Below are 12,027 nucleotides of genomic sequence, written 5' to 3'. Positions count from 1 at the left end.
GCAGTTTATGCAGCTCAATATCAAAAAAACAAACAACCCAATCCAAAAATAGGCAGATGATCTAAACAGACATTTCTGCAAAGAAGATAAACAGATTGCCAACAGACACATGAAAAGATGCTCAGCATCACTAACCATTAGAGAAATGCAAATCAAAACTACAATGAGGTATCACCTCACACCAGTCCGAATGGCCATCATCAAGAAATCTACAAACAATAAATGATGGAGAGGGTGCGGAGAAAAGGTAACCCTCTTGCACTGTTGGTGGGGATGTAAATTGATACAGCCACTATGGAGAATAGTATGGAGGTTCCTTAAAAAACTAAAAGTCGAACTACCATATGACCCAGCAATCCCACTACTGGGCATATACCCTGAGAAAACCATAATTCAAAAAGGGTCATGTACCACAATGTTCATTGTAGCTCTATTTACAATAGCCAGAACATGGAATCAATCTAAGTGTCCATTGACAGATGAATAGATAAAGAAGATGTGGCCCATATATACAATGAAATATTAGTCATAAAAAATGAAATTGAGTTATTTGTAGTGAGACGGATGGACCTAGAGTCAGTCATATGAGTGAAGTCAGTCAGAAAGAGAAAAACAAATATCATATGCTAACACATATATATGGACTGTAAAAAAAATATATGGTTCTGATGAACCTAGGGGCAGGACAGTAATAAAAACGCAGATGTAGAGAATGGACTTGAGGACACGGGGAGGGGGACGGGTAAGCTGGTACGAAGTGAGAGAGTGGCATGGACATATATACACTACCAAACGTAAAACAGATAGCTAGTGGGAAGCAGCCGCATAGCACAGGGAGATCAGCTCGGTGCTTTGTGACCACCTAGAGTGGTGGCAGAGGAAGATGCAAGAGGGAGGGGATATGGGGATATATGTACACGTATAGCTGATTCACTTTTTGATACAGCAGAAACTAACACACCATTGTAAAGCAATTATACTCCAATAAAGACGTTATAAATTTTTTTAAATAAAAAAAAACACACCTTACTAATTCCTCAAAGTCAAAACTCCTAGATAAATTCTATAATGCACTTTGTGATGTCACCCGTGTCTTCCTCTCCAGCGTCACCTACATCACTCTCACTTCACCTACCTTTATGCTACATAAGACTAACTGTAGTCTCCACAGAGGACTGTGGTCTCTAATACTACCAAGTGTATGTAAATTTCCCTTTTTCCAGAATGCCAAGTCCATTCTTCTTCTCCTGGCAAAATTCATTCATCCTGTCACATGTACTCGTTGACAATTACAGGTATCAGGCTCGCTGCTGTGTACCAGAGATACACTGGAGTGATGGATACCGACCATCTGCCACCCCCACCCAGCACTCCACCCCTTCCCTGCGCTCCTTTTTGTCCTGTGAAACTGACCCATTTAGACTGTATTAATGGCTCCCTTGTCCTCCGGCTTCCGTTAGACTTCTCCAGGCGGAGACAACGGCAGAAGATCTGGAGGGCAAGAATGGTATTGATGTCCCTGACCCTCTCCCTGCCAGGCTGGCACAGGATGGCTGCTTTCACTTAGCAAATACTACTCCTAACAGGTGGTCTTTCCCAAATAGTTCTCTTTCTGGTACAACTGACTGCTTCCCTGCCTTTGCACCTTTAGCTCAGGAATACAACACCATCCATTGTTGCTTCTCATAAACCTAGTGCACTATTTGTAAAGAGTCCCTCCATTAAATTCTCCTCTAATTACCCAGTTTCACTCTGCCATATCCTTCTTGTTCAGACTTTAATTATATAATTGTAAGCAGAAACAACCCAAACCAAAAAAAGACTGTAAAGAGAACCTGACACACATACAGACTGAGAAGTTATAGAAGATGAAGGGGTAAAGAACATTTGAGAGAGAGGCAGCATATGTAGTGTCCCTGTGGTACAAAAGGAGCAAGGGATGTCCAAAGTGATACTTGACTTGACAGGCAACGAGCTAGAAAACAAAGAGGGCAGTGGGAAAGGATGGAGAATCAGAGAGGAACTCAATTGTGTGATAAAGATTTAGATTTTGATCTTGAGAGCAATGGGAAAGTGTCTTAATATTCTCCTTGCCCTCTCAAGCCTAGGTAAGGGATCATCTTCTCTTAGACATTCCCTGACAGCCTTCTGCCACACAGCCAGGACTAGGAAGCTCTCACACCCGGTAAACATTCAATACACGGTCACTGGATTAGTGAATAAATGAATGAGTAAAACACATGTGGCCAGGTTTGTCTTGGGAACCTCCAAGAACTCTCCCTGGCACATACCCTACCTGGACTTATTCCTATTTTCTCTTGGCTGAGTCTTTACCTATAGTTAGCATAAAGACCTTTGGAGAGAAAGAGCTATATATGAGCTACAACTCTGAAAATCAGATCAATCCTAGAGCAATCTTTTACACCTAATGGCCATTTCATTGTAGACATGGCACATGTAACAAGCAACATCACCATCTCAGGTGATGGACATTCTTGCCATAATCACAATAGGGTATTCTGTTAAATCTCACTAATTCCCGGTGATGGAGGAAAAGTCATTTGGAATCCACAAGATGAGTGAAAAAGAGTTGTTTTGGGTTGCTCAGGACAAGAAATACAACCTTCTTGCTTTGAGGTGTAAAGTATGGCACAAACCAAGTGCTAGCCAAGTACAAGTAGAAGCTTTATTTTAATTTGCTTTACAAACTGATAGCGTGGCCTGATTTACACCGGATAAAATGATAAGCAAACTTTTTAATTGGTTTCCTCATCATTCAATAATAAGTTGAAACACATGGCTAAAACCTGCTTGAAACTGACCTTATACTATACGTTTACTTTTTTAATGCCAGCAAACAAAATTAAAATGCAAGGTGAACTCGATACTGTGCAAATGAATTAACGTCACAACAACGATGTTTTTCTATATTCGGGTATTTTGTGATAAGGGAGACGCCCATCTTATGCTTAAGCAGGCAAGATGGAGATGAATGCAAATGACCACTTTCCTTATTATCTAAGCACTCAAGTACTCAGCAAACCAAAAAAAGTATCAAATGGCAAGGTTTCTGCATCAATGCTAGGATATGTCTGTGGCATAATGCTTTTTAATTAGCATGAAAACTTTCCACTTCATTCTGGTAGAAAATTCGTCATCATAATTAACACATAATATTCATTTATCTTTGAAGTTTAAACAAAAAATATGCATCAATTTTTTTAGTGACGTGAAGAATTACTTTTTGTTTTTGTCTTCCCCTGGCAACTCTACATCGCATAAAGTTTGTGAGTTGACAAGCCAGTAAAGAACATTATACCAAGGTCCTACAAAATGAATAGTAAAGTCTAACTCTGACTAAAGCACACTACACTTCAATAACAGAGATGCATTGCCCACCAGAGAGGCCATGGTGAATCCAATGACTTCAATATAACCATCGTCATGACGCTGAGGTTCAAAGTCATGGTGATCTCCTGGGTTCCCCCAAGGCATTGTGCCAGCACAATATCTGCAAGAGAAGAGTAAAAACAGAACTAAATTTGCTCCAGTCTTCCCATGATTATCATTGGGGATTAATTTATAGTTCGATCCGATGTTTATTTCACACATCTTTCTACTCTTGGTTCACACCTCCCAATAAAAAAGAAAACGAATTTATCACCTCCAAGTATCAATTTATGAAAATGGGGCAAAATTTTACAACAAAAGCATCCCATGGAGCCCAACTTTCTCCTATTTATCAACATGTCTCACTCTGTAATTCACAAATGCTTACTGTCTATCACATACCGTGAGTTATCAACAGGTGGTTTCAGAACTTGGTCTTGGAGGGAGACACATACGTGCCAATAGGAAAGGGAAATGGAACCGAGGTGGGTAAGCATCAATAATATACACAGAAAGAAGGCAGTAAGCACCCCGGGACGAAGGAAAGGTAACTGAAGCGGACAGGAGTGAAAAACGGATGAGACAAAGACGTGAGATTAGAAAGGGAAGGGGAAATCAAGGAAGTTGAAAAGTGGAGGAAGCAAAATCCAGAGGAGGGGGTGGGGGAGGAGCAAGAAGAAAAAGAGAAGAGCATTGTTATTGCTAATAAACAATGTTTCCTGAGAATCTACTAGGCCTTCTACTTCGGCAACTAAAATGAAAATACTTCTGGAACAGGATGTAAGGGGCTACACTGAGCACTGCCAAAAGTAATCAGGAGACATATTTTCCTAGCCATAGATTTACTCACAATTCTCATTTCAACTAAATTCAGGCTAAACAGAACTCGCTCATGGATTTTTGTGTCTGAGTTGTCCGGTTTGCAAATAACAAAGGGTCATAGATCCAACCCCTTTTAAAATCTTGGCTTGGGAGCCTAGAATCTAATTTGATGTCACTGAGATACATGCTTATTTTGAGACTGGTTAATCTTAAATATCCCTTTCTCCTGAGGTATATAATAGCACCAAAGAGAGTTGACATCCTGGCTAGAAAATGCTCCTCTAATTGATCCCATTGTTTCAAAGTAATCATCTGGCAATTATTCTGAATGAATTCCATGCTGAAATCAGGCTGGATGGTTGCCTAATAGCTTTTGGGAAACTGAGAACAGGGATTTGTTCAAGTCTATCATTCCCGGGTGAGGGGTGAGGGGATGGAGGGCGTCAGTAATTGAGAATTACATTAAAATGTTCCAATCCAGAGGCCTGCCTGGGCTTCTTAAGGGTGGGTAAGTGTACACCATGCATGCCGCATCACATAAACACAAAAGTACCACAGAGAACACTAAACAAACCAAGTAGGAGAACAAAATTATCAGACTCGAAAACCCTTAATAAGCCATCAAAATAACTGTCTTTCATTGTTTGCGCCTGGAAATTTTCTATAATGAAAGCAGAAAACCTTAAGTCGAATGGAGTTCACATCAAACCAAGGAAACAATATGAACAGAGCTTACCTGGGTATATTTAAAAATACTATACACTGGAACTTCAGTTCCTGAATCTTTGGGGTGAGATCTGTTCCATCACACTGCAACAATCAAAGCAAAAAAGCAAGGATTCTGAAGTAGGCTCAAGTCTAAAAGACAACTAGGGTGACAACAGCATGTACCATGGTCGTCCCCTTGTCCCTGTCTCTGCTGAAGTGGATACCCATTACTATGATTGAAAATTTATTCTGATTATCACTTTCCCAGACCCAGGGTTCTGGGCTTGGATTTGTTTTGATTTAACGTAAAAACAAAGCTGCCATTTGACCAAAATGATTTTTCTCTGGTCTCACAGTCAAAGGAACGATCATCATTCTTAACTTCGGATTATTATTGGATAGCATAAATTGGCTTGTAGTATCAACATTAGAAACTTTATGAACGTTTAAAAGAATAAAAAGGATGAATCCTCAAGTTGAGGCAGTAGCAACCTCTACCAAAGTCATCTGATTCAAACAATAGTCGTGAATGTGACCACTTATTTTATTTGCTTTCTGAGATAATTTTTATTTTGAAAATATTCGACATAATATTTTGAACGCTGTTTAAAAGGAATATACCCTGCATGCTTTTTTAAAAGTATCTGTTATAAATTAGTACTAGCAATCACTAACTAGTGATCTGCTCTTATCAATTTTATCTCTTACAGACTGTGACTGATCTTCTGAGATAAACTGCTTTATTGAACCTGGCCGTGACCCTGGGTTTCAAGAGCCTCAGGGTGGCTTGGCCTCAATACCTCTGTGTGTGGCTTCCCTCACCAGTTAGTACTTTCCTCAAGGGCATCGTCTGACTAATCAAAGAAAGGGGTTTCATTTCCCTTTCTCATTTCCCACTGGTGACAAATGCCAAAAGAGGAACAGTCTAGTCATGACCGTAGGCCTCTCAATGTCAAAGGTATAAAGCCTGCTTTTATATTTGCTCTCCTCACACCCTCATCACAGAATTTCCCCCACTGTCTTCTCTGCTGAAGAGAGGGCAAAGCATTCCTAAGCTCCCTGCTAATTTCTAAGGATGGCTTCAGAGGGAGTTTCAATCCAGGTAAAATGACTCTGCTAGTGGTCAAGGTTGTCTCATTCTCCTCCCAGCTGATCTTAACACAGCCTAATTTTTTTTTCATAAGCATTCTCAAAAATTGTTCCTGGGGAATCTTACAATCCTAAATAAACAAAGTATTTTCAAACATTTTTTTAGATAGGAATCAAATTCTGGACATTGACTGAAGGTGTTTTTACAACACTCTCAGATACTTAAATAAACATGAGGTCTCCCAATTTAAGGACTTGAAATGAGTCGATAGGTGACTCTACCAGTGAAGAAAAAATGTAGACATCTTAAATGATGAAAATTGAGTGTTGAAAGCCACTGAACTTTTAAAAGAGAGCATGTGATACATTAAACGCATGCAAAGCAGTATTGTTGCATTACAGAAAAAGAGTTATACTTAATATTACTGTACTGAGAACAGAATTCATTTTCTAAAAAAATTTTCTACTTTCTCCTCCTGAAAAACTCATCAGCGATTCTGGAAACTCAACGAATTCTGTGAGGATGGGCACCTTACAATGTACTGAGTTTTACAAAATTTTCTTATGTATTATTGCATTTAAACTTTATAACTCTCTAGAGCGGCAGTTTTCAACTTTTTCCCTACTTCAAACACACAAAGGAAAATATGTGCACACAAAATATCTTCCCGTGTCCAAGCTCGCACGTTGATACATCAAAACAAGGAGAAGAACACACGTGAAGCAGAACAAAATAATGCTGTATGTAGGTTTTCATCACTGTCCTCTGGGTGTGTGTGTGTGTGTGTGTGTGTGTGTGTGTGTGTGTAGTATTCATGTGAGAGATTATTAACTATTACCTCGGAAACACTGACTTCACCCTGTGGCAAAGATCAGATGGTCTGCTGTTATGTGTACATCTAATTGCTCTAACCCCCCATCCTTTTCATCTCACACTCAGGAAACATACAATGATGTCGCTGTAGAAATATCCTTGTGTCCCTCTGTGTCACAGCACAATGGTCAGTAACTGTTGCTTCAAATGCATATGTTGTTATGCCTGCTTTACAGATGAGGAGAGAGAACTCTTCTGAAAGGTTGAATGCTTCCCCCAAAGTCATATACCTCATAAAGATAGACCTAGGACTGAATCAGAATTGTTCAGACTTAGTTTCTATTGTTTTCTTTTTCCTCTTCATAAAAAAAGAGATGATTACATAGACCAATCCACCTGGAATATTACATGTACAGGCTGATATCAAATCTTTTCTAGTTATTTGACTGCCACCTTGGCCTCTCTACAAGCTTCTTTTAATCCCTGATACACAGCCAGCCATGCCTGAGATATTTCTCATCGGGAGGACTGCCAGATGTGGGAGAAAAGCTTTCTAGTGGTGAGGCGGCCTAGAGTTTAATTTCCATCCAGCTGAGTTAAACAGTGGACAGCATTACCATTCAATATGGCCACTGCCCTCCGCTCAGTGGCTCTCCCAGCAGGTGCCGCAACGTTCCTAATAATGTGAAAAATACTGCAAGAGGAGGGAAAGTTTATTTTTGGCTGGGTTGAAGGCAGCCAAAGAAGAAACAGGGGAAGTTTGAGGCAAGGCTGCTGCTACTTAACTAACCATGATTTTAACAAAATCAAGATCTTCACAGTTCAATGGACCATGTGCCTTTCTTGTGTCTAGCTTTAAAAAGGCAATATTTCAGTTTTCAAAAGTCACTACTGCTATAGGATACTTGCTCTTCGTTGGTATTTCATGAGAACTGAAACTCCTGAAAGTGATGCCAAGGGTGATTAGTGGTAAACTCTGTCTCAACTGATTTAGGAGATTCATGTCTTCTACAGGCTTTATCGGTGACAACAAATTTGAATTTGTGTCCTCTCAGCCTCCTCTATATTCCTCTATAAATCCATTAGTTTAAGGTCATATATTTGTCTCTACTTACGTGTATACCTTTTGTCCTGTCCCCTTCTGTCACAAATGCTATTCTTTATCTATTCATGATAAATTCAAGCATTGCTACACTCCCATTCCTTCTTTCCCATCTATATATTTTTCTCTATCTTCCATGTTTCTCTTTCCTTATACAGGTATGTGTGGCAAAGTCATGTTCATTCCCTCTTTTAACTTGTTTACTATAAGGAAACACTTTGTCTTTCTTAATAATCAATGATATGCTATTTTTAAATAGATCTCTTAGAGAAAAAATGACTTCCCATCTCCCTTGCCTCCAAGATGAGTATCCCTAAAACCTGGGATAGAGACCCAGAGGGAAATAGCACCAAAAAAAAAAAAAAAAATCTCTAAGTGGTGAAGGATCTTGACCAGGCTGGAGAGTGAGTGACCACAAAATAATGAAATCGAAGTATTTTTCTAAGATGGAGACTCTTCAGATAGGCTGGGAATAAAGATACTTGTTTGGTGAGCATCTACTTCTACTTTCATAGCCAGCTCAACTTCATTCCTTTGATGACTTCCCCGACTGCACCATGGGCAGTTTTCATTTCTCCCTTTGTGCCACCAGTATATCATATAAGTAATCCAATAACAACATTTATTATATTGTTCTGCCCAGAGTTATGTGCCCTTCCCCATGACTCAACTGTGAGTTTCTTCAGTGGTGAAGCCAGTCATCTTATTTAACTTCATCCTCAGCAACTAAGACAGTGCCTGACACATAACTAAATGCTCATAAATGTTGGTTGAACAAACTACACTCAATTCAGTTAAAGTTCTATGCAGCCCACTGATTAAGTATATAAACTGGTATTTGGGGTTCCTGTTAGGGGGCATGCTTTTTACATTTAAATGAAACGAGTCAACACATTCAATACTTACGACAACTTTAACATGCTTGGATAAATCTCTAGAGCTTCTCTGTAGGAAATCAGAAAAAGCTGCCTATACGAGGAAAGAAAGAAAGAAAGAAATCTTCATTGCATGGTTATGCCAAATCCTTACTTCTGTAAGATAGATAGGTCCTAGTGATTCTAAGTTATGCAAAAATATAAGACAAGTTCTCCTTTTGCTGAATCTAAAGTAAACTAGTGCAGAGGCTAAGTTGAATTCTTTCTGTTTTCAAAATGTAACCTAGAGGGGCTTCCCTGGTGGTGCAGTGGTTGAGAGTCCGCCTGCCGATGCAGGGGACACGGGTTCGTGCCCCAGTCCGGGAAGATCCCACATGCCGCGGAGCGGCTAGGCCCGTGAGCCATGGCCACTGAGCCTGTGCGTCCAGAGCCTGTGCTCCGCAATGGGAGAGACCACAACAGTGAGAGGCCCGCGTACCGCAAAAAAGAAAAAAAAAAAGTAACCTATAATAAAATTTAAGATCACAGTAGGAGAGTGAAAATGTAGGTAATTTCAAGGGTCAGTTTGGAGATCTGACTACCTTTCCTGATCTTCCTATTTGTCCATTAGATGCTGATATAATCTTTAACTTGCCACTGAGAATGTCTTATTTCACCCCGTTTTACTTCAATTCCCTCTATCCAGTGGTAAAATTTAAGCCACACTTTTTAAAATCAATATTTTAGAGGCCCCTTTTTCTTCTTTCCAGCCATTCATACCCAAGGATGTCCCTGAGTAGGAGGAGAAGGAAAAAGAAAGGGGCCCCTTTAATCTCATCTATGCTTCCATGAAAAACTTCCCATATTCTGTCAATTTCTCGTCCAAATGTCAGTTCATACGTGCCCCTATGAAAACTACATTCTAACCCAAGACATGCCATACATCCTTCAGTCTACCTAAGTTCCTCATTCTCTAGATTGGCTTTGATGTTTGCTTTTCACACCACTCCTTGAATACCATCCCCTCAGTACAACTTTCAGGGCTTTTAAGTTCAAAGATGATGAACTCTCTGACAACTAACTTAAGAAATACATACTTACTTTCATTCTTAAACCAAGACATTAAACATTAACCATATATAGACACACATGTAAACATCTGAGATGTGTGTGAATTATTAGCAGAGTATAGTTAGCATCTTTATTACCATGAGTGAATTAGTATAAGTAATGTGTAATCATCAGAAAATGAAATATATACTTACCCCTGCGTAGAACATTTTATTTCGAAAACGACTGTTGAATTTCTCTGGATTTGCTTCTGTAAAAGGGAAAAGGTAGTTTTGTTATAGAGACCTGATTAAAGGTAGCGAGTTAGATTAGCACCCCTACTTCTTCCCTCTCCCTCCCCATCCCGAGGACCCAACAGCTTCATCATCACCTTTCCCTTAGTTACAGGCAGTTGGCACGGTTGTCCAGTGCTGCAAAGTGTAGCCCCAAACTGGCATCAGTGGCAGCATCGACTGGGAGCCTGCTAGATATGCAAATTCTTAGGCTCTACCCCGAACCTACTGAATTAGAACGTCTGGGGGCTGGGGTCTAGGAATCTGCTTTAATAAGTTCTCCAGGTGATCCACACGCACATTAAGGGCTGAAACACTCTAGACTCTATTCAAAATAGAGGGCTGGCAGGGATACAGTGCAGGGGTGATAGAAGAAAGGGGGGGAGGGGGAGGGTCAATTATTTGCTTTGACCTCCATAGGACATGGCTTCCATAAACTATCTATGCAGTTTCAAGTTTAATTAAATATGGGGAATTTGGATAATAATTAAGAGAATTTGCTTTCATATTTTGCAAAAACTCCTAACTACCATCTGTACTGTTGTCTGTGACAGGCCTTGAAACATCATTTGATTGAGTGAAGTTATATAAATCAATCTATCTATCTATCTATACAGATATATACAGATGACCTGCAGAATGGACCCAGGGCATAGGACAACAAAAGCTCTGACTGAAACATCATTTGATTGAGTGAAGTTATATAAATCAATCTATCTATCTATACAGATATATACAGATGACCTGCAGAATGGACCCAGGGCATAGGACAACAAAAGCTCTGACTGACATGGTTTAATTTTGAGTTTGTTCCTGAATGTTATATAGGTTGAGGACCATAAAACGATTAGACGAGAATTTGCATTGGAAAATGTTCACATGAATTCAACGGATTAAAAAATCCCCAAATGAAATGCTATTTCCTTACATTCTTTCTAATAAAATTCCAAGAGATTCCAAAGGAACCCACTGTAAATATTTGCTTTCTGCTCTTTTGTCCCATATGATCATTAATCCCTTCTTAGGGGTAGGTCTTTCTCCAAGTCATTTCTCATCAGACAGCTGGCTGACTAGCTGGAAGTCTCCAAATCCCAAACCTATTTTTGAATGGCAAGCGTGACACCAGATGGCAAAGGTCATGGAGACCAAAATTCTACCGACATCGTCCACCTTCTGGACTCCATGATTCACATCCTTCACGTATGAAAAACACATTCACTCCCTCCCAGGTCCCTAAAGGCCTCATCTCAATTATAGCATCAACTCAAAATCCAAAAATCTCATCTAAATCTCATTAGCTCATACTTCCCAAATCTCATCATCTAAATGATTTCGCTCTGGATGTAATCCATTTATAATGACGATCAGACCCTGGGTATAACCCATTCCAATAGTTTAATATATTAATCCCATCTTTGTATACAACACAATAACATATGTGCCATTAGAATGGAATCCTAAACCCTACTTTTGTCTGAAATTGGTCTTGCCTAATAGGGAGTAAATATAAGTTCAACACTATGTTTATAAAAATCAGTAAGTGATTTGAACCTCACGTAACACACATCTTCCAAATGCTCTGCATTGGATATCTCCTCGATCTTAAGACTTCAGGTATGTATATATAAATGACTCTAAAATCTACGCCCACAGCACAGTGCCACCTTCAACTCAAATTGTATATATTATAAACATCTTTCCTTCCAATGTCATCTCCCATTAAGGACAAATATTTTTATCAACATTATCTTCATGTTTCGAACACCATTGCAAAAATCTTACACTATGTATTAGTTGGTCACCTAACCCATATCTTTATCACAAACTCATTTTCCTTCCTGTCTGAAGTGCCCTCGCCCACTTTACTTCTTGTCGACAACAAACTCCTTCTTTATTTCCTACGAT

At 39.5% G+C, this 12,027-nt stretch overlaps 1 protein-coding gene across 1 annotated transcript in view; it reads right to left on the bottom strand.

Moving 5' to 3' along the window:
* DGKI (diacylglycerol kinase iota) overlaps nucleotides 1-12,027 on the bottom strand; it is a 450,391-nt gene that overhangs the window by 172,251 nt on the left and 266,113 nt on the right. The window contains 4 exon segments of the mRNA XM_032642953.1: nucleotides 3,400-3,511; nucleotides 4,949-5,022; nucleotides 8,832-8,894; nucleotides 10,045-10,100. Of these exon segments, the coding sequence (XP_032498844.1) occupies nucleotides 3,400-3,511; nucleotides 4,949-5,022; nucleotides 8,832-8,894; nucleotides 10,045-10,100 (305 nt within the window).

This window comes from Phocoena sinus, chromosome 9, assembly GCF_008692025.1.
Source record: "Phocoena sinus isolate mPhoSin1 chromosome 9, mPhoSin1.pri, whole genome shotgun sequence".
NCBI classification, from domain to species: domain Eukaryota; kingdom Metazoa; phylum Chordata; class Mammalia; order Artiodactyla; family Phocoenidae; genus Phocoena; species Phocoena sinus.
Note: the sequence above shows the minus strand (reverse complement) of the source record. Positions and strands in the feature narration are given on the sequence as shown.